A 22,384-nucleotide genomic window follows, 5' to 3' on the forward strand; every position below is an offset into this window, starting at 1 on the left:
AACGGAAATGACTCCTGACAAATAGGAAAGTCCGCAAGATCTTGTGACGATTTAGCCACGTGTAATTATATAGATACTTAGATATTTTTTTAAGATGTGAGTTATCATTGGGGGGTATATAATCCGAGCGAAATGTAACGTAAGAACGAGTTTTGATCTTTGGGCTCCGTCCAAGCTTCGTCAAGGGCGAGGCTTCTAGAACAAACCGAGCCACGTTTCCAGTAAAATGCAATGCATCCCATGCTTTCGTATGCCATGCTCCCATGCATGCTTCCACATGGGAAGCCATCTACTTCCCGTCTTCCCCTGTACGTGAACCACAACCAACGCCATTTACTCGATGCACGATGCAGCCACCCGCCCTTTCATCCCTGGTTTACCAGTTTACCAGTTTCCCCCCTTTCCACCAAGCACGTGGTTCAACTAATGCATTTACTACGTAGGTTGTGCTAGTCCCTCAACCACGCTCGCCGCTTCTCTTCTTTCTTCGCCCGGCGTTTCTCTTTAAACTGCTTGAGTTCGGCCTTCGTCGGCTTCTTGCCCGACCGCTCTGCCTTTAAGCTGCGGCCGTCGTGAGAGTTGGCCGCGGCATCGACGTCGAAGAAGGCGTTCATTTGCCGCCGCGACTTCGCCTCATCGTTGTGCCGCTCCGTAGTCTGATCCGAGGCCTGCCAGCGCCCCGTGAACCGATTAAATGTGCCCATGGCCGCGTACGCCGCCGACGGATCTAAGGCGACCCCATCTTGGTCGGTTTTCTTCTCATCTGTTTGGGCGTACCACGCATTCGGGTCATAGTCACCGTGGATTGCTGGGTTGTAGCCTCCGGCGGGCGGTTTCTCGTTTTTCGGAGGCTCGGGGGCGCTAGAATCGGTGGCGGCGGCAGGTTGCGACGTCGAATTATTCGTTGCTAATCGGGGGTTTTCCCAAGTAGTCTGATTGGTGAATCGATTGTGAAAGAAGTAGGCTTGGCTCGTCGCATCCCAGTGGAAGTCCCAACCATCATCTTCGGTCGCTGGTGGTGGCTCGTTGGGTAGCGGTGGAGCGCCAGACTCGGCGGCTGCAGAGTCAGCAGAAGGGACGGGCGAAGCCTCGCCAGATTCTTGCGATTGAGGCGATTGAGGAGATTTCGACAGTGATTCTAGCGCAGCGCTATTTGTGTTGTTTAGAGACTTCTCTTCGTCCGATTTCTCCTGATTCACATCTTGAGACTTCGGTTGAGCATCAGCCGACAGGGATTCGTTGCGATCCTTGGGCTGATCGGCAGCAACATCGGACGAACTAGGTGACGTAGGCTGCGCCGACATGATTTGCGACCAGAATAAATATTTGGAGCCTTTGTCTATTGAGCTATTGAGAATGTTATTAGGAATCGCTACGGCTGAGTCGATAAATGGGAGTCGAAAGGATACATTCTGACTAGAGAGTCACGGCTAATTCGGCTTTTAAAAGGGGGTTACCGTTAATTGAATCGATTCTGAGACGGAGCCAAGTCTGAAAATTGTAATAGGAATGATGCATCGTAAAGCTCCTTACCAGCTGATGTGAGTTCTCTTTCTGGAATTCTGTTATCGGTTATCGGAACGGCAAATCATCGGCCAAATCGGTGTCATTATATGTACCTAGGTATTTATGGCCTGGAATTACGTTTATCCTAGGACCTAGAGATATCCCGGCCTCTCACGTGCGCGTTCAATACCTATGATCAGCGATCTACAGATCCGTCCCGATGTTCGTGCTAACCCGGCTACGGAAAAGTAAACTGTTACATTCGAAGGTTTAGTAGCAACATTAGTCACAACTCACTATTAGGAAACTTGCAGCAATATTTGCAATAATACGTTTGATCAGGTTTGATCTATCTTTGTCTTTGAGCTACATATGTACAAGGTACTTCCATAAGTCAATGGGGGTAATTATTACTCAATTATGTCATTGTGTATTTTAACGTTCAATGTGGCCTGATAGTTTATGTAAGGACTGATGTGTGGGAATTCTAACCTCTCATACCCCTAACCTTGAGGACTCTATATTTATAATGACTGGAATCAAGTTGACCCAGAACTGCGGTACTCCAGTTTGACAACTAACTAAGCTGAGTCCGGTGCTTCACTTCCGATCAAATGAGGATTCTAAACTCCAACTAACTACTTCGAGTCTGTCCCAGGCCATGGCTTCAGACTAATGCAAGGGTAGGTACGTACCTAGGTATTTTAAGTTGTGGCAGCTTGTAGCTAACCTTGAGCCTCCAGTACCTGTAGCCTCCTCTTATTTCAACTGGACACATGCAATCAGTACCTCAACATTATGATATGCATATTCTCTATATGCTTTCACACTTTGTACGCCTCTTCTTCTATAAACGGACATAAGCGAAGTGCATGAAAAGCCACGACACTCAGAAGCGACCAGCCAATCTACCCCATTCGCTGGATTTTGGTGGCTTAAGATGGCGGTTCATTAATTCCCACTGCTGTACGACATGCATATATTGGCCCTCACATAAACGAGTTAGGCCTCCCGTTCCACTTTAGTGCTCAAAGCCCTTCTTGGCTTTCTCTTTTACAATGGCGAATCCGCCAAAGCAAGCTGCCAAATGGACGCGCTATATCTGTCGGCCGAATGCTACTCCAAGGAACCGTTGGTAAACGATGTTCGTGGGTATCGTGGGTGGCTCACCGCAATGCAACTGATACCTCACGATACCACCTGAACACCAGGTCAAGCTCTGCTGTCGCACACGGACGCTGTCAAAGATATCCTATTCCCTGTCCCCTGTTTCCTATATTACTACTTGTGATCCTTCGCTCCATTCATTCTGTAAGGGTTTTGAGGGCGTCAAAATTGACTTCACTTGAAGCCTAATATGAGCACACAGTTTCACATTCCCAGTTTAGTAAACTAAGTGTTCTTCTCTATCTCCAGAGAGGCTGTTGGCGTCATAGGCGTAACTCGAGCTAGTGGCTCCTTGTTTCTTGTGGTGGCCCCAGAGTTCGAATTCAAAATACCTAACAAAACAACAACTTTCTCTCCAACAACATGACACAGCGTCGCATTCGTACTATTTATCCACGGAGGAACCTTGCGGTTATTGTCAAGACATACATAGGCTAGAATACAACTAGCCCGGCGAGCCTCGTGTGCATTGATAACATATTCTGCTGATCCAGCATTCCTTTCCTCATTTAGCCCTGCCCTGCTACCTTCGACCATACTCACACCATTGACCATAGCACTGTTTTCACGGATTCCTCTTCCGCAGCGAGTCGTAATCACAGCCTCCTATTCGGCCCTGCACACATATCTCAAACTCTTGGATGACCTTATCCCTGTGTCCGTGTCTCGTGGAGCGCGTTGCTTTCTTTGAAGGAGTTATAGTTCAGTCGATAGGTACATAATTTGTGACTCCATCCCCCTTCTCCTTCAGCCCGATTTTCCCGCTTCTAGTTTTTCTACCTCGCTATTGGGTCGGATCCATTATGTTTTTCTCACATATACGAGATCTCAACCGCACGTGATCATCAACACCAGACCACCCTTTCCAAATCGAACCTAGCTCCTTTGAAGTCGGCGCATATACACGCATATAATACTCGGCACATCTGTGTTCAACAGCTGAATAAGTTGAGGTTGTACCACACGTGAGCTAGGATTAAGAGACGCCGGGATGGTTCACCTACGGCTCCTCGGACCACTCGTGGTCGTCTCCAGCTTAGTTCCGTTAGCCTTGGCCGATTACCCCGAGGTCAACGGCGATCAGTGTAACTGCTATCTCACCAACGGAAGCAGCGGTCACTACTTCACAACTCACAAGTTCTTCGATTTCCGGGACATGTCAGATGTCGCTGGGGTACCGGCTCTCATCACCGATCCCGATGAGAGTGCCCAAGCGGGCGTGACCAGCGAGTACTTCTCTTCCAGCGACTGGTCAGACTATTGGACTTTGCAAAGTTGGAATAACTCTGCCTCGTTAAAAAGCGATGACAGTGATGCTTCCGTCTTAATGATTCATTCGCTCAACAACGTCTATATTGAGGAGAACGGAGACGACGATGCCAATTCAAAAACATTCTTAACCCTACGGACGGCGCGTCTAAAGGACTACCAGTCATCATGCGAATTTGAGTCTACTATTCGTGACTACCACTTCCTATCAGTCAGAATGTACGCGAGAACATTAGGTGCGCCGGGTGCCGTGACCGCAATGTTTACATACAAGGATCCGGGTGACGATACAAAATTATCGGCGGTACAAGAATCGGATCTGGAAATCAGGACAATCGACCCACCCGATCATATTCAATATACAAATCAGCCTTCATATACTTCCAAGGGCCTCGAAGTTCAGGAAGCTACTCGTAACGTCACTATCCCCAATAAAAGAGACTGGACGAATTGGGCAGTTTATCGAATGGATTGGAGCCCTGACAACACGACTTGGTACATAGACGGCGATCAAGTCGCCTCCATCTCCTTTCAGACCCCCCATGATCCCAGTATGGTCCTATTCAACGCGTGGTCGGAGTAAGTATTCATCCATAAAATTATGTATATAAAGAAACGAGTTGCTGACGTTACCCAGTGGTGGATCTTGGACTGGTAACATGAGCGTGGCGACGGAAGCCCGTCTTCAGGTCCAATGGATCGAGCTCGTCTATAACACGACCGGCGGGTCTTCGCAAAAGCGCGATCTGATCGACCTGGCCGGATACTTCGAAAAGAGAGGTGATGATTCCTGCGCCAATATATGCAGCATCGACAAGACGACGAAGACGGGAACCGTGGTTTTATTACAAGGTGGCGCATCAAGAATGCTAGACCAAGGTGGGGTTTTCGGCGGAATTTGCTTTTGGGTTTCTATATTAGCTATGGCGTTGGCCTTCTGGTAGATGGCGGCTAAGCCTGGGATCTTATAAAAAGTTATCGGAGTTTGGGATTGTCCTCCTTTATACCCTAGACGCCCATACTCTAGAATTTAGAGTTATGATAGGTTGTTTATATCAGAATGTACATTCACTTCAACAATGTTACTCCCATGGACTGCGCATATCTTTGTGATCATTTAGAACCGTTGGCTTTAATTTAATCATGTAACCTCTCTAGGATGTACCTGGACATAACCCATACAACTGCCACCGGGCAGTGACTGTTAGAAGTCCTTCCAACCTCACCACCGCCCCCGTTAGTACCAAGACATGCATCCAGTTATGGCTCTGGCCGAGTAAGTCGAATGTACCAGGAAACCACCGCTCAGGTATTCTCATAGCATACACCGCAGCTCCAGTAAAGTTAATAAGAGCAAGTCCGAGAAACGACCACAATTCCATCGCGTGCTCTAGTTCTTCTCTCCCGAACCTGAATAACCCATGGACGACGGGAGCAAAAAGGCTTGCTCCGAGGAAGCAATACATCAGAAATCGGGTGGTCCTATACGCCGGCTTCCTAAACTCGGGGCGCAGCGTGAAGATACCACAACCTAGCGCAGTACTGGACAGGATGGCGAAGTAGGTATTGCGAAGGAACCCGTCGCAATAAAAGGCGAAGTAAGTGCCAGAAATCCCAGTTCCCCACATCACAAGCACTATGCCTAAGTGATCGAGTTCGTTGCCAAATTTATGCATCTCCTGACTGTGGTCGGAGAATGTATGGAATATCGTTGACAGAATGAAGCAGGCCGTCACACTGAAATTGTAGACACTTAATGCGATGATATCTTGGGTCTTGGTCTCCCCGCTATTCACACCCATTTCGAAATATCGATATAATACTTGTGCGAAGAATATGGCACCGAGGAGATGTGACCAGATGTTTGCTACCCCATACATTAAATCGATATTTCGTAGGCGATTTGGCATATAACTTGTCTCTTACCTGACTCATTATGAATAGCAAAGAGACTCGCGAGAGATTTCAGGTAAGAATATGATGCGTGTCTGTTGTAAAACGAGATACATTTAGGTACATAGTTTAGGCATAATTGAACATATGCTCTTACCTGTAGCTAGTAAGAATGAAGTCATTGTCCCTAGATGAGAGAGATGAGCTATGTGAACGACGACGGTGTAACACGACTTTTACCTCTGCCACGGCACTATAGCTCGTCAGGAAATATACTATGTAAATTCATAGAAAACACTTACAAGTATCTTTCCAGGTAAGAAGGCCAAGTCGGCCAATTGGTTTGACTCTCGGAGACATAAGTACCTATTGGAGTACCAAAAGCCAAAAGAACTCACTCGAAGGACTATTGCCAGCGGATTGGAAGATGGTAGATATGCAAAGTGATGAGGCTTTGCGCATAACTCGTATGAAAATTGGTGGTTACACGGCGTCTCAGCTTCGGTGTGCCATCACGGACCCAACAAGTCAGGTCACTTCCTATACAGGTTAGCAGAGCGGCAACCTGTGCTTATAATTGGTCGTATCAACCATGCGGAGCGGGGGATGGGATGTTGTGCACCTAAACGTCCAATAGGATATGTAGGATTATGACGAAGGCGTTGACACCTTCAGACCGACAAGCAGCGCACTTTCTTAACATCAGACTATACCCTAGCCTCACTACCTACAGCCTTCGCAAGACTCAAGGATCGCATAGCCAGTGTCCCTTGACGAATATCATAGAGTATCTCAAACGGCTTCATATTATATAGCGTCGACGACGTATCATGTATGTCGCATATACCAATCGTGGGTGTAATTATTTTGGCTGCCAATTCGCTCGCCAACGGTACTCAACCAGTCCGTGATGTCCAGAAACTGGCAGAGAGGAACTGCTACATTAATCCACTCTTCACTATTGACCTTAGGCAACGCCAAACTAGGTTGAAAGAGTTCTGTCGGTGATAGGTATCAGATGTTAGCTGTGTCGCGGAGTGGAAAATAGGGGCAAGATGCTCACTGGTATACAGATGATATTGATTATATGAACGCCCGAACCTCTGTCAAATCTACTTTGGGAGGAAGCCCCTTTTACGTACCCTTCTGGTAGCACTCTGGTGGGAGCCTCCAGACGGCCTCGTGCGATAGCCCCTGACAGGTTCCAGCCTGATGTTCGCTGAATTATATATAACTGGAGTCTATGCCCCTAATGTTGCTGTACTCACAACATAGGGCAGTGGTGTTTTACTCAGCTCTTGCAGTAACTTGTCGAGCAGGTCATGGAAATACCACCAAATCCAGAGCGTATGGGGTGCACACTACCATGGAGAGTGGAACATAGATTTTTCGTCTAGACTAAAAGTGGCCGTTCGAGTTGGAATCGATCTTATAACGGACAGTCACCGAAAATAAACCTTCATGGCGTGGGGCCACATAAGAAACCCGAGACGAGCTTTGAAATCCATCCTCAAACGTTATACAAGTATCTCGCGTCACGCGTCACGCGTCGTGCGTCACCGTGCCTGTTGTCAGTCTGCCAGGTGGTCAATCCGCCAGGCACCAGCTCCGAAGTCAAGGTTAAATAGCACAATACAGTCACGAAATTTCAACCGGCGACATTGACACCAGGGCCTGAACACACAGAGTGGCCGACTGGTTAGTGTCACAGACACCACATCGAACCTGCCTTAACGGCCGTGCCTGCAATGGCTGGCCTAGGGTTCGATTCCCAGACATTGCACACCCGTCTGGGCCTTGAAAAAGGGTGGCAAAGAAATACCCAATAGCGGGGGCGCAGTAGCTAGGAGCCGGTTTACAGATCCTAGGCTGGGCCTTGAAGAGGTTTCTCTTTTTATCCTTTTTCCTTTATTCAGCGATTTTTTATTATTTTTTTACACGGCGCAGGGAGAGTGACCTATTTATTTCCATACTACATTATACCACAATGTCTCATATCCTCTATAATAAATTCAGCAGGGTTTCTGTTGCATATAGATTGACGTTGCAGCCGTAGTGACATGCATAAACACACCCCTGTCCATCAAGTCCAATAAGACTATGCGTTCTACGGAAACCACCTCCCATCTGCCTCCGAAGATTGCCTATTCCGGCAATGGCGATGCTTCGTTTCAGATCGTCGCAAGGATGTTAAGCTTATTTCCGACTCCGCAGCCCCGGATGCGAGGTTGACATCCGGGTAAAAAGGGCTGGCCTACCGTGGCCACATGAGCTTCTCGACCTCCTCAGCCAGGGGAAAGGTATGGATATATAAATGATCAGCAGTGCATCGTTTCGTCTATCGGTTGCTAAGAATTACTAGCCATTCCACCCACCGGCCCGACTCGAAGTATCGGCATCTCTGCAATAGAAGATCAGCAAAATGAAGGTCTCAACGCCCCTACTCTTCCTCCCTAGCGTCCTCGCAGCCCCGTCCGGAGACATCGAGGCCCGCCAGTCCTGCGCCAAGGTCCACGTCTTCGGCGCGCGCGAGTCGACCGTCCCGCAGGGCTACGGCTCGTCGCAGGCCATGATCCAGTTGATCCAGGGGGCGTACCCGGGCACGACTTCCGAAGCCATCGTGTGTAAGTCTACCCACCTACCTATCTATCTACCCCCTTATATATATATAAGGCGTAATAGCAACCAAGCCAGACGCTAACCTCTTGATTTCCTCCAGACCCCGCGGCAGGCGGCGACGCCTACGGCTCCTCAGTAACGGCCGGCATCAGCGCGGTCGTGAACCAGGTCTCCGCATACGCGAAGCAGTGCCCGGACAGCGCGCTCGTGATGGTGGGGTACTCGCAGGGCGGCCAGATCACGGACGACGCCTTCTGCGGGGGGCCGGACGGCAGCAGCATGAGCAGCAGCGCCTCGCCGCTTCCCGCGGACGTGGGCGAGCACGTGAAAGCCATCATCCTCATGGGCGACCCGCGCAACGTGCCCGGCCTGGCTTACAACGTGGGGACGGCGAAGGCTGGCGGCGTATGTTTTCTTTCTCCCTCTTCCCCTCCACCCCAGCCTCCCTGCCCTTTTCCATTTTCACTTCAATCCTTCGAAGTTCCTATTTCTGTTGATAACTGACGTGTGGTTTTCGCTTAGTTCGCCGCGCGCCCCTCGGGATACACGTGCCCCGTCTACGCGGATCGCATCAAGTCGTACTGCGACGCCGAAGACCCGTACTGCTCCAACGGCAACGACGCGCAGCACCACCAGCAGTATGTCCAGATATACGGGCAGCAGGCATTGGCTTTCGTCAAGGAGAAGGTAGGATCCGTATAAAAAGGTGGTTTCCTGCGCTAAATACTTGATCGAGCGGCCGATATCTGGTTATCCTTCGGGATCCTGTATATAGCATTGATAACGGAAGTAATACCAAATCATTGAGATTCTTTGTAGTTCGAAATTGTAACACGGAGAAATATTAGTGCATGACATGAATGTTACTAGGTGACTAGGCTGTGCCAAGTAGATATGGATGTCCTCAAGCTAGAGAACTTGCGTCAATCACGTCAGCTTATAAGGGGATGGAAGGTATGAATGATAGCTTCGCTGAACTGAAGCAGCGGAACGGGGATAAATTTTCCTTCGTCCATATATATTGCACTATCCATAAGTAGAACACATCTGTACAATGTTTAAACAATTGCTAATAATATCGTCTATCACTGCTTCCATGTCAACATTACAGGCTCTATAGTTACAATGTTCTATTCCCTCGATTTTTCTTTTTCTCATAAGACAAGGCTTCCTGGATTTGCTTCCAGCACGGCCTTTACTTTTTGTAGAAATGCCTTGGCTCTTAATTCCTCGGACTTCGGCACGGTGAGACTGAGCGAGCTGAAGCTACCGTTAACATTAAGGGGAGAACTTGTCTTCGGCGCTTTTGGCGTCGGCTTCGCTGGGCCTGCTAGGAAATCGATAATGTCGACCTTGGATTTCGGCTTGGGCGCGACGCCGGTGAAGGACGGCGATGGCACGGCAGTAATTTGTGGGTTGTAGTGGCCTCGAGACCCTTTCTTACCCACTTTACTTAACCCTAAAACATCGTTGAAGAGCTCGTCAGCCGTTGGCTTGTAATTTGCCGGCAATGGTAGGTTATCGTTGGCTATTTCCGCGGCCCTCTCAACGAAAACGGACAGTGGAATGAAGGTGTCGAATGTGTCCTCGACCTTTTTCTGTGCTTGTATCACCGACTTTAGAAGTATAGGTAATGATACGACCAAGTCTTCCGGAATAGGGGCTTCTGGCGCTGCAGCCTTCTCCGCCTTCTTCGGTGCCTCTTTAGGAGCGGCGATCTTGATGTTGGAGAGATCGAGGTGCGAGTTATGGTCAAAGCGCGCCTTGATCTCTTCTGGCCTGCTAGAAGACACGCTACCGAGATAGGCGAGCACATCGCCCTTGAGCAGTCGTCCAGCAGGGCCGGTGGGCATTATCTCGCTGACAACCGACTCATCTAACTTGTGCTCCTTTATTAAGTGCTCGACCGACGGGTAGAGAGGGTATTTCTGCGGAGGTGCCTTCTGGCCAGTCTTCTTGGGTCCACTAGCTTGTTTCTCAGGTGCACCTCCCTGAGAGGCCTGTTGCGGCGACGGTTCCTCCTTCTTGGCTTCTTTCTGTGCGGGCTTCTCGTCGGCGGGAATTTCTAATGTGCTAAGGTCGTCTCCTGATTCGGCAACGACGCCAATTCGACTGCCAACCTGGACATTTTTGCTTCCGTCGCCTTGCATTATTTTAAATAAAATTCCATCGTCTTGCGCCTCAACGTCCATAGTCGCCTTATCGGTTTCAATCTCGAGCAGAACATCGCCGGCGGAAAACGAATCTCCCTCTTTGAGCTTCCAGCTTGCGATATTTCCTTCAGTCATGGTCGGCGATAGGGCGGGCATAGTGAAGTTTTGCGCCGCGAACGAAGCAGCGGATGTGCGAAAACCTGGGCGCCCAACATTAGCCAAGCCAAAAACCTCAATTGAGCTTGGAGAGCAAAATAGCAAAATACCTCGAGTTGCGGCATCCTGGGCAACCCGTCGGCTTGCGAGCCGTGTCGATAGACGGGTGGCCGTCGCAAAAGATGCCATTGTTCGCTTTCGCTTTCGGAGTAGAAAAGTGAAGCTCAACTGAGCTTTTTTTTCCTTCTCGTCAAGGCCCAATTCGGAGCTTATGAACAATTGCAACGGTCAAGCTTGTTGGGGATTCTCCGGCCTCAACCGAATAATCGATTAATATCGGAAATAGAAGGGACGCTGTAAAGTTTTGCCGCTTCCAGCTCCGACAACTGCCCGGACCTCCACAGAGCAGTGGCAGGGATAATAATTCTTATTCAGTGGGCCCACTCACTCGCGATACATTATCGATAAGGTCTCCACCAAAGCTCTATCAATTTATTTCAAGTCTATAGTACGTAGATCTAATACGTGATTCTATAGTCGCAAGACCATGATATCGTGACTATTCTTTTGGCCAGACCAACTGGCTCAGTTATTTCCATTTGAAATTCTAGGACACAATGGCTACGTTGGCTCCGATATGTCGGGGCTGTTCCCGACCTATAATATTATTTCGCAACTCGGGCTTCCAATCTATCAAACCATATAATCAGACGACCCGAGTCGCGCAATGGCCACAGCCAAATTGCGCTCGAGTAATTCGTCGAGCATTTGCGACGAAAGTGAAGATAGCCCCGCCAGCAAGTAGAACATCCGTCCGCAAAATCCCTCCCGCGACGAAAGTTCCGCCACCAGATAGGGCGTTCGTCGATAAAAACCAATCCAACTCCCCAAAGTCAGCATTAGGGAAGAAACCAGCCAATACTTTTTCCGGCCCTGTGAATCAGCCCGTTGTGTCGCCGCCACCTCCAATAAAGCATTCTGAAGCTCCACAGCTGAACTTTGCGCAGAGCCTTGCGAGCAACGACACGCCAACGACCCTATATGAAGTGGAGCCTCAGAAGATGTTCTTATTCTCTAGCTACACGGCCGGCTTCTTTTGCATAGCTGGCGCTGCCGTCAATATCATATTGAACGTGTATAACCTCCCGGAAGGAATGCACTTTCTCGTCCCCGTAGCTTTTGGCGCGATGGGGATAGGAATGGCTATTATCGGTACTAGGTACGCCCTGATGCCTTCGGGCGTTGTACGGTCTATCAAAGTGTTACCGGCTCGATCCGTCAAGAACTCGGACCCGGCTGCAAAGGCAGCTTCATCGACAGACCCACCAGTCCGGCTCCAGGTCGAAGTACGGCGTAGCATACCCTTCATGTATAAGCGCTTCGAAGTTGACCCGAAAGATATTTCTATGGTCGCGAGGTTATATAATCTCACAGAAGATAATCCTCCAGAAGACACTCTCCTACCTCGTAATAGCATGTTCAAACACTTCCGTCGTGGAATAACGGGGGAGGGCTTCGCACCTATCTTCATTAACGATGTTCAGTATAAGTTGGATATCATAGCAGCCTACGTGCTAGATGAAGGGCGGGCTTTAGATAGGATCGTGAGAATCAAGAAGAGTCCCATTGTAGAGCGCCTTCTCGCTGAGAAAAAGGGGCGCTAAATTGCCACTTCAGAGGATATAAGATTCTATGATCGATCTTGATTTCCGCCAAGCGCATTACTGCAGATCAGGAATCTTCGAAGAAGTTGAATTTGAAATGCCTTCATCGACCTTCTCCAGAGGTTACCTTCGATAGGTTTAAGTGGGCCGACTGGTTAATCCTATGTCGACACCAAAACTCCAGAAGATGTGTACCTCTCAAGTTATCTTACTTGATGGTCACTGAAACCCTCAGGCCCAAAATAGCCAGGAGAAGAGCCATTTCGGATAATATCGGGATGGAAATCGGGGGGAATCGAATCGAGCAAATTTTATCCCTATAGGGATGATTCTTATGAAAAGGGATTTCACTCAGGTTCGATAGTACATATAGCCACGAGGCATCATGTATAAAGGAATACTATATATTTACCTCATTTCATCTTCCTCTTCTAAGCCTAGGAGACATTTCGGTTCACAAGATGAAAGTGCTCGTTCTAGGAATGCCCCGCACAGGCACTCAATGTGTGTTCATCCGTTACCCCTTAATCACCAACCAAAAGAGACAATCAAGCTTACCATCAAGTATAATACATAGCCCTCGCGGATGCTCTTGAGCGACTAGGCATCTCGCCCGTGTATCACATGCGGGAGGTAGGCAAGAACAAGCACCAGGCCTTCTGGATCGAAGCTCTCGATGCCAAGTTCGAAGGCAGGGGAGAACCTTTCAACCGTGAAAAGTTCGATCAGATCCTTAGACCTTATGAGGTGCGTTGTCCTCAAGTTCCTGAAGTTAGACTGAGGCTTCGTATCACCTGGACTATGCATACTCAGTAGACTTCCAACCAAACCAAAGAGTTCAATACATGGAATGTTTCTTACAGAGCTCACGTCTCTAGGCCCTGGCCGACTACCCAGCCGCCATCTTCCCTGAGGAGCTCATGGCCGCGTATCCAGAAGCATCCGTCATCCTCTCAGTACGGCGCTCCGAGGACGAATGGCTAGTTTCGATGGAGTCGACTCTCGTATGTGATGCCTAGCGACATTTCTCTTCTAACCCCTTTGTTCACAACCCAACTCGTATGGAAGTCGAAAATCCCGCTCCTATCACACACTTAAACCCATTACAACCCTCATATCCCTCCCTCTTTTCTCCTCCATTAGATAACTACCTTCCCTACCCTTCCTACCCTTCCTACCCTTCCTACCCTTCCAAGGTAAACCAACAAAATACCTAACTAACACAACCCCCTAACCCCCCATCCAGTGGCACGCCCACACCCACGCCCCGTCCCCCAACCCCTCGCCCATGGCCGGCTTATCCGAGAAATACCACCGCCACTGCTGGGCCAACGACCTGCCCGGCCGCGGCCGCGCCGCGTACCGCGCCCACAACGCGCTCGTGCGCCGGCTCGCGCGGGACCCGGACCAGCAGAAGAAGTACCTCGAGTACGCGCCGGGAGACGGGTGGGCGCCGCTCTGCGCGTTCCTGGGCGTGGAGGAGGAGAGGCGGCCCGGGGCAGATGAGCCGTTTCCGAGGAGTGATGATTGGGTTGGGTATAAGAGGGAAGTGATGAAAGAGAAGGAGAGGGGACAGGAGGGGGGAGAGGGCGGGGGGGGGCCGAGAAGGGTGAGAATGGTAGGTAGATTGCGATAATCCGTAGGAAAAGGGAAGGTCGGGATGCGTGTAAGAACTACCTAGTTGTTAGATTCTGGACGGCGGAGCTTGTGGTTCTTGGAGGCGATTTAGGGGGTAAGGGGATACTCTTTAGCTCTCTACATCAAGGCTGCGGTGAAGAGGAGGGTAGGTGGATGACTCGACAATAATTCGACTTCAGCTCATCTAAACGGATTGTCCATTTTACTGTACGATGATATGGTATACGGAAATATGTGATATCCATATATGACTATCAGGCTGAGCTATTTTCTAGGACGCCCTAGAACTGCCCATGGTAATATTTATCCTATCCCAATAATTCTTACCGCCATTACTTGTTCAAATCGATCTACTTTTGGATAGGAATTCAGAGTTTAGTTTTAAACGAGCAGCCGCTCTTAAATTTCATATATAATACCTATCTATGTATGTTTATCTTCAAGATAAGACGAAATTTCAATGACTAGGCACTATAGAAGAAGCTAAACATAGGATTTTTGTGATGGAGTTGTCTATGAAGTTTCCTGTTAACTTGTTCTAGACCACCCATGACTCATTAGAGACCTTCATTATCAAAGCTCATACATTCTCCGGAGATAATATCATCGCGCTGGTAAGTTCCCGGTCCAATGTTCACAATTATTTCGTGGTCTCATTATAAGTTCATATAATACACTAAATTAGAAACATGTGCTTTATCTAATACATGACCGCAGCCACATTAGCTCAGACCCTGAATCGCTGACCCTCCCGTATGGCTCCCGCACGATTAGTCAGGGTCAGCTTCAACGGGAAAACGGCACCATGTGCCTCCAAGCTTAGAAGACCATAGGTAGTCAGCTTCGGAAAATGATCGTTCCTCTCGCTGGAGAAATACATAAATTTCAGATAACAGTCGTGTGATCTAGGGTCCCGCTGTCAACCGGACGAGAAGACTAACAAACAGCTTTTTCCTAGCAAACAGGTCTAAATTAAACCGAACGCCTACATATCCCCTTAATCACCTCACTAGGCGAACGCTTGCTATATGGCGTATACGCCACTTTTATTATTCTCTGCTAGTACCTGACTAGAGAGATGCTTTTTTTGCAATTGCGCTTGAGGCTACTAACAGCTTCCGTTGGCGCATTCTGATGTGGTGGGGTTAAAATATCTAAGGAGACGGGCTGTGCAAGCCATCTAGACTCAAGTCCATAATTCCAAATCGATGGGAAGTCCGATCTTCTGCGATAGCGGCCAGTACCAAGAAGCGCCTCAGAATATGGCAGATACATGAAAGCGCGACAATGCCCCTCGAACCTGTTCGATTCCGCATCGCGGTAAATCGGCATCTATGCTTGGACCGCGAGTCGTAACACAAGGGAATATAATTCTCCAGTCGGTTCGTGGCGCTGGAGAGCTAGTTAACGGACAGAAAAGCCTCATCAGATCCCGGGTATCAGATAACAGCTGGATTGCTCTGTAGCACAAAGTGCTTGCATTGCGTCCGGTTTCAGAAACAACCAACACCGCGGGGCTTCTGAAAAGCTACTCGACGAGCTGCCCAATCCCAAGCAAACATTCGTCACCCGAACTTAGGACGATGACGCTGGTTAATCCAGTAAATAACCTTGAAAGACACGTGTATGCAGAGCCGCTGCGGGACATCGCGATGATGCTCAAAAAGTCTGAGAATGACAAGTATCTGGGGTAGCACCCAAAGTTAGCAACACCCGTCAGATAGATGTTCCTATACATAAACGCCCGTGATACTGTAAATTGATGGGGTTGTCAGCACAGATAAACCCAACTGTTTGGTATCACTTGACCCTTGGGCTTCTTTTTGTGATAAAAACTGATTGCCGATGACATTTATAGACGTCTGTCCCACCAGGATGGTACGAAGATCACGCGACATCATCTTGCCTTGAATTCATGTAAGAGAAGAAGATAAGTATCAAAATGGGCTGATATGCCCAGAAAAAAAATCCAAATTGGGGCGTCTTGACAAGTTGCCAACTCACACATCGCCGTTGACCGGACCTATCACTACCTCCTTGATGCTAATAAGACGGCACCCTACATCAAAAGCCGGCGTTCTAACATAATTGTAGGAGTCGTAGCACGGGGTTCTTGCTCGGTAACTTGCCGACGATAGCCTGCTGTGGAGGGTCCGATGCTCGATAGCGGATTCAGGGCGCCACGCTTCGGTGTGTAACAAATGAGAAAATTTTGGCAGATCTGAATGTTCGCCGTGAAGTTTTCGAGATGATCAGATCATCAGGACGGTTACCCTTACAATGAACATTCAACGCGAACCTCAGCACATTTTAAGGCCGTATAATCCAGCTGGGTAAACAACTTAGCTCTGACCTACCTGAATGGTCTAAAACCGAAGTGCTGCCTCTGATTGTAAAGCCCCGGACCTAAGTTGAAACAGACTAAATCGAGATTGAAGAAAACTGCCTAGGCTTCTTGGCGCCTAAGAGTGTAGTCAAGGTCGGCACAAGTACTATGTCGTACAACAACCGGCCATGATGAAATGTTATGTATTTCGTAACACGACATATCTTCTGTGTTGCCGGCGCCGGCGACTCAGGAGGTGAAGAAAAGTCCAAGGCTGCCAAACACACCCATGACTATGGTCAGCCGTGCATGTAATGCTCGTTCTGAGTGGTCAGATGATTCCCCACGCGATCGAACTTGAGATCCAAGTGGTGATCCTTGTTGCCCCTCATTTTTGCCATTGCCTTTGGGGTTTGCCTCATTAGCCGATATGTATGTACGAAGGGATTAGGGATTGGACCGACTATCGCCTATCGTATCGGCAGGGATGTTGGCTTGATGTCGGTTTAGGTTTTATTTTCTGAAGCGACCCTCTCTGCATTACATACGACCTTACGACGCACAATCCAATGGCACCAATAGGGAAGTGGTATCAGAATTTTAACGTCTTCACCGCAAGATAGATATATCTGCGACGGCACGGCGAGGGCATAGACGAAAGAGAGAGATCGACACGGGTATCGGGATCTCTAAGCATCAACTTACCTGCGGCATCTGGATCCCATCGCGTTGCAGAAAATAATAGATTATGGAGAGGCTTTGGCAGGATTCGCTAGCAGGGGTTGAGTGAATGCAAGTGAGTGAATCAATGCTCGTGGAATCGATGAACATGCAAGTTCGAGAAATGGATGCTGCAAGTGCAATCTGCGGAAGAAAATTTGATCGAGAGAAGTTGATGTTCGGCGAGGCGGTGAGCGTCGAATTGGCGTATGGTTATCCGAGAATACAAGATGCGACATTGTTTGGAACGACGAAGCGCCAGGCTCTCTAGCTGCGAGGCAAGGCAGTCAAGGCAGGTCATCCGTTTGGCCGTCAGGGTTCCAAGGTTCCATCCCAGTATCGGATATCGTTGGGGGTATCATGAACGATGAACCGCATCGGTGTGTCCTTTGACTGGTCAGTTGATCTAAGGTGTCGTTGGTTGAGAAATGTGGAAAGTGGGCAAAATGTCCAAGGTGGGGGGAAACGATGAAAATGATGGAATTTAGAAAAAAAAAGGAGGGGGAGGGGTTCAGGAATGGTCCTCAGGATAAGGGACGAGATACAAAAGATACACAAGATACACAGGATACCCCAGTCTTTTTTAGATTTCTATTTTTGCCCTAGTCACTTGGTGTGGTTCGAACGACGTAAGGGTGCAGATCTAAGTACAAGATAAAGCCTACTAGCGGTGGTCCGTGCGAGCTTCAAATTGTAGAACAACCGCAGGTAGCGCCCGATAGTGTCCTCGGTTTCGTTATCATCTTAAGATGTCCTCAAAGTTCTAGAAAACGAAAGACATTCTCCAAGCTTCAATATGCGGATTCGCATTAATGACCATATATATTGTGGCTTGATGTCGAATACCCAATTCTGCTGATTCTAGATCGCGATGCTACTGCTAATGCTTCTATTAAAATCTAGACGTCATGCCGTGCTCGCTGCAACTCTGGAAGTCGTTCACCAATGAGGCCTTCGCAACTACGCTCTCCGCGCGGTTGAGGTGCATTCCGGCACAGCCCACGGACCACATATAGTGAGTCTCTTGACGCATAGTATGAGCGGACAATAGTACGAGAAAATTCTCCTCGATACTATGCAGAATATACGTCTTATAATCTGCAGGTGCAGTGGTATTGAATATGGTAACACAACAGTCTGATTAAGGACGTTACCATTCTGGGGATTCCGGCATTAAGACATTGGATGGTGTACTCATATTAGAAGGCTAGCTAGTCCTAGCCTTGGCCGGCACTATCTTGTTAGCTGCCAACCCCAGACACTGCTCAGACAAGCCTCTCAGATCTTTAAGGTCGCCCATACCGTTCTTGTGATAGGCGCAGAGCGATTGCGTCGTCCACCGCCTTCTCGCACTTTCTTTTTTATCCATCTCCGAACTGAGGTTCCTGCAGTGCACCCGATTTAGCGACAGCAGGCAGGATAGAGACAACATGGCTTTTTGATGCTCTACTAGAACTAGTGTCGTCGAACTAGTATCGTTTAGGGTGAACTAAACGTCTCACCAGACCCGTGATGACGAAGGGTATCAAAACTGAGGCTGACGAGTTGGAAATGTGCACTTATCACGTATTCTCAAATCGTTATCCCACGTGAAACTAGATGTTGATTAGTGTATGGCGTATAAGTGTTGGGATCCTATCGTCAGCAAGGTCTCCCCCGAGCGCCAGGAATTGCGGCGGCGCTACGAGCTAAAGCGGTGTGAGACATCAAGTAAGAATATGAAAAAAAAAAGTTGGCTGTCGCCTCCAAGGAAAACAGACGAGCACGTTGTGAAGCGGTGTGACCATGAGATATCCGTTAGGTTTTCTGTAGCGCTTCTCAAAAGGATGATTGAAGTTGCCGAGAGACATCCATAATCTATACTCAGGTAGTCTTTAAAGATGGAGGTGTGGAATCTTAGAAGTACAGTACAACCGTCGTCGTCGGTAGCACACATCCCACGGATTGTGGCACACCAACAGGGTTCTCTACATTAACTAGCATATCCAAGGATGTCGATGAAGGGATACAAACTGCACATCATACTTGATGCCAAACAGAAAAGATCTATCGATTGCCCTCATGTAGAGATTACCTATTCTACCCAGACTGAATCAGGTCATGTCGCACTAGAGGCGGAGCGGCACGACATATTACTAAACACTCGCTTCGGGACTGAGGTTGCTGAACATCATTACCGTGAGAGAGCAAGTCGATAGACGGAAGGGGATCGTTCTAGTTTTCTTCTTTCGAACGAGCAATCAAGCCTCCCCCGCCGACTTTACCCCTCTCGTCGATTATCCCCAGCCCTTAAATTCGACGGGAGATAGACAAACCAACCAACCGGTCCATACGATGAGCACGCCACTCGGGAAGTCATTCACATTATCTGAAACGTATGCATAAAAAACAGCCACGCGTTTGTGGTGATCTTGTGGTGATCATGTTCGTATGTAATCGTACGTAGTACGGTAGTATAGAGAGTAAAGTGAGTGGGGCCGAAAGCCATGCCGCGGGGTCGTTTCGAAAGCAGAATGACATTATACTAAGCCACCACACCTATGAGCGGTTCACGATGCGATCGTGGTTATAGTCCGGTGGAGTCCATGACATAATTGCTTCCCAAGCTCGGGGAGAGCGCACGCTTGGTAAAGAGGGGTCCTCGGGATCTAGAAGGTACTTCATACTTGGACATGCCAACTTTGGCGTAGGATAGATAGCTATAGATAGCTAATCTTATTACTTTAGTTAGGTGGTGCTTGATATATGAAGAATGCAAGGCTTGGATGACAGCCAATCATCTGACGGCATTGTTATAAACGACGTCTATACTATGTAGGCGAACAGTGATCATCTCGGGTCGTCGGCGGCAACGTGATTCTCTGAGGGGGTATTGTTGGCAATGTTGAGAGTAAAGGGGGCGAGCGAGTGAATGGGCAGATTATATGGAGCGACACTAAAGATCAGCGGACAACTAGCCTGATGCCAATTTATGAGTGTCAAGAGGTCCTCGAAGTAGAAATGAGTTGCTAGCAACATGAAGTTATTCTAGAGTATGTATACACAGATAAATTTTGACTTAGCCATAGTGGTGAGTATGTGCCATATACTTATATGAGTCAGTATACCTAGGAAGGAGGTGAGGCTATTCAGACACATAATGTAGGAGTTGATAGAAGTTCGGAAACGGAATGGCCTCGTAGCACGAAGCATCCATGGATATTCTTAGGCGATTAAGAAGTTGCACAGACAGTAAATGGCCTATGCTTCTCCTTTGTACAGTACCAAGGCTAGCGGAAGTAAACGGGTTGGGCTTTTGACGATCAGATATGAAGGATGCGAGATGAAGGAATGACAAGGGTCCCATGAAAGGACCCTGATATCTGAAAGTGGGCAAATTCACTTCGGAGGGACTAAGGGATCTACCTAAGGGACTTTATTACCTAAGCTCGCCTAACGTTGCCCAAGGGTTTCAAGGTCTCCAAAGGAATTCGGAGCGCTGACCTAACAAATATATCACCCTGACCTTGGGCAGAGGTTGCGACCGACAACCCTGATAATACACAATGTACCTAAGTAGTATGTATAGTAAGTCTAATGTCCGAGAGAGGCGCTTCGTTAAAGAAAGTAAACAAAGCACAGTATCATAGTAAACAAATAATATATAAAAAATATAAGGGGTACGGCTGCAACACGATGGAGTGCGATAGGTTAGAAATTTTAGAAAGGATAACCTAATTTTACTTGTACTGCATGTCACGGAGGTATATGTGAGACCTGTTGGATATGATATGCATGTATGATTGGGGAGTGATTGAATGCGTAAAAGTGGCTGTTAAAAGCACATTCAGACTGCAGACTTAGAGTTGATTGACTAGATTGATCCGTGGTAGATATATTGCGATTAGGTGGTCTTTGTTCAAAAGAGTCAAATTTTGTTTATTGTTTCCTTGTCCTAACAAAGTCAATCAAAATGAGATTGAAATATATCTCATCTTAGAATTGAAGTTGTCGTCGACAGGTGCGAAAAATTCGCTGTGCTACCAAAGTCACTGATGCCAAAAGTTAGAGTTTCCACGATATTGACAGGGGCCAATTAGAGTATCCAATAATTAGAACCCATACCCTTGACGGAGTCTCGAGCACCTGGGTTAACCTGGCTATGTTCGGTGCATGGGGGCGCATCCCTGGTTCGTCGATACGCTCTGACGCTTTGGCTCTTGTTGCTGGGCATCGACGACTTTATTCCGCAACTTTCTATGGATCTCATTTCATTCGTGATTGTATCCATTCTGCCATTCGTGTTGTCGACGCTTGTTTTGCACAGTACACAGTAGTTATTACATAGTACCGTCTATCATCGCCAACGAGAGCTGAGTGCACTCGGACAATTGTTAGAGCAGTAATATTATTTGTTCGGATTAAGAGCAGGTCTCTTCCCCTTATTCCCCTTGAGGACTCCTAGGCACTCCTTTAAAATGATTGATCGGTGCATACCTATGGAAAGGAATCCCATACATATGTAAGCCATGCATGATTGTCTCGTAGCGATGATCGATATCCTGGCTCGGTCGATCAATGAACGGACATTCCGTACGCGGTTAGGCTACCTCAACTACCAAACGGCGAAGGACGGATGCTGTGGTGCAACTAACTTGTATTGAGATTGTATTTCAGGTCGCAATTCATGTATTGCAAGAACGGGTATGGAATGTCAATGGTACTTTGATTGTACAGACTTCACATTTTCCATCGTCTTCTCCTTTTCGTGCAGAATATTAATAGTCAAGCTTAATGCAGACATCGCCCCGTAAAGCGTAATGCAGCTGTCAAACGGGCAACATTAAGACCGAAGAAGAGAGAAGAAAAAAGCTGTGGTTGGCCATCACACATTGGCTGAAAGGCTGATCAGATCAAGTGTGACCTGTTGACTGGTCAAAAGGGCATTAAGTGAAATGAATCCACGCCCATCTGACACTGGCGCCAAATCTTGTCTGAGCCGCGCCGGTCGACGAGAAGTTGCGGAACTTCGTTCTCCAAATGTTTGTGAACGGTTGTAGAAAGATAGTGGGGTGATTTGGTGGGCAAGGCCGCTGTATCACTCGCTGATAGATGTTAGAGATGCTAGAAACACGCACTAAGATTCTCATAGCGCAGCATCCGTGAGAGAGCTAGGAGTACCTATACCCAGCACGTAATTTTGCCCCAATTCGCTTGTTCAGGTGGACACAAGGTATCCACACTTGACCGAGAACACCCCAGCAGTCGCTACCCACCATACCAATTGTGGACGG

The 22,384-nt window shown here is 48.1% G+C and overlaps 7 protein-coding genes across 7 annotated transcripts; 4 read left to right on the top strand and 3 right to left on the bottom strand.

Annotated features, from left to right (window-relative positions):
- Nucleotides 1-31: 31 nt before the first annotated feature.
- Nucleotides 32-1,968, bottom strand: F4807DRAFT_412196 (uncharacterized protein). Its single transcript, XM_047996768.1, has 2 exons — nucleotides 1,804-1,968; nucleotides 32-1,744 (listed from the first exon to the last, which is right to left on the bottom strand). The coding sequence occupies exon 2, from the start codon at nucleotides 1,302-1,304 to the stop codon at nucleotides 450-452; it is 855 nt and encodes a 284-aa protein (XP_047857473.1). The 5' UTR covers nucleotides 1,305-1,744; nucleotides 1,804-1,968; the 3' UTR covers nucleotides 32-449.
- A 1,696-nt stretch (nucleotides 1,969-3,664) lies between these two features.
- On the top strand, nucleotides 3,665-4,886 carry F4807DRAFT_450095 (glycoside hydrolase family 16 protein; the record flags this gene model as incomplete). The annotated part of the gene is made up of 2 exons (XM_048000089.1): nucleotides 3,665-4,521; nucleotides 4,580-4,886. 2 exons carry the CDS (start codon nucleotides 3,665-3,667, stop codon nucleotides 4,884-4,886), a joined length of 1,164 nt encoding a protein of 387 aa, XP_047857474.1.
- Nucleotides 4,887-4,979: 93 nt separating this feature from the next.
- Nucleotides 4,980-6,365, bottom strand: F4807DRAFT_412199 (HlyIII-domain-containing protein). The gene is made up of 5 exons (XM_047996769.1): nucleotides 6,138-6,365; nucleotides 6,076-6,088; nucleotides 5,993-6,022; nucleotides 5,869-5,930; nucleotides 4,980-5,809 (listed from the first exon to the last, which is right to left on the bottom strand). Exons 1-5 carry the CDS (start codon nucleotides 6,193-6,195, stop codon nucleotides 5,097-5,099), a joined length of 876 nt encoding a protein of 291 aa, XP_047857475.1. The 5' UTR covers nucleotides 6,196-6,365; the 3' UTR covers nucleotides 4,980-5,096.
- Nucleotides 6,366-8,257: 1,892 nt separating this feature from the next.
- Nucleotides 8,258-9,156, top strand: F4807DRAFT_450096 (carbohydrate esterase family 5 protein; the record flags this gene model as incomplete). Its single annotated transcript, XM_048000090.1, has 3 exons — nucleotides 8,258-8,459; nucleotides 8,555-8,859; nucleotides 8,977-9,156. The coding sequence occupies 3 exons, from the start codon at nucleotides 8,258-8,260 to the stop codon at nucleotides 9,154-9,156; spliced, it is 687 nt and encodes a 228-aa protein (XP_047857476.1).
- A 255-nt stretch (nucleotides 9,157-9,411) lies between these two features.
- On the bottom strand, nucleotides 9,412-11,060 carry F4807DRAFT_412211 (pyruvate dehydrogenase protein x component). The gene is made up of 2 exons (XM_047996770.1): nucleotides 10,874-11,060; nucleotides 9,412-10,807 (listed from the first exon to the last, which is right to left on the bottom strand). Exons 1-2 carry the CDS (start codon nucleotides 10,950-10,952, stop codon nucleotides 9,609-9,611), a joined length of 1,278 nt encoding a protein of 425 aa, XP_047857477.1. The 5' UTR covers nucleotides 10,953-11,060; the 3' UTR covers nucleotides 9,412-9,608.
- A 46-nt stretch (nucleotides 11,061-11,106) lies between these two features.
- F4807DRAFT_412212 (uncharacterized protein) lies at nucleotides 11,107-12,992 on the top strand. The gene has a single exon (XM_047996771.1). The coding sequence runs from the start codon at nucleotides 11,381-11,383 to the stop codon at nucleotides 12,425-12,427; it is 1,047 nt and encodes a 348-aa protein (XP_047857478.1). The 5' UTR covers nucleotides 11,107-11,380; the 3' UTR covers nucleotides 12,428-12,992.
- Nucleotides 12,659-14,456, top strand: F4807DRAFT_305828 (uncharacterized protein). Its single transcript, XM_047994990.1, has 4 exons — nucleotides 12,659-12,931; nucleotides 13,005-13,174; nucleotides 13,306-13,431; nucleotides 13,674-14,456. Exons 1-4 carry the CDS (start codon nucleotides 12,889-12,891, stop codon nucleotides 14,061-14,063), a joined length of 729 nt encoding a protein of 242 aa, XP_047857479.1. The 5' UTR covers nucleotides 12,659-12,888; the 3' UTR covers nucleotides 14,064-14,456.
- Nucleotides 14,457-22,384: the final 7,928 nt, after the last annotated feature.

Source organism: Annulohypoxylon truncatum (assembly GCF_022578515.1).
Source record: "Annulohypoxylon truncatum strain CBS 140777 unplaced genomic scaffold F4807scaffold_5, whole genome shotgun sequence".
Lineage (NCBI taxonomy): Eukaryota > Fungi > Ascomycota > Sordariomycetes > Xylariales > Hypoxylaceae > Annulohypoxylon > Annulohypoxylon truncatum.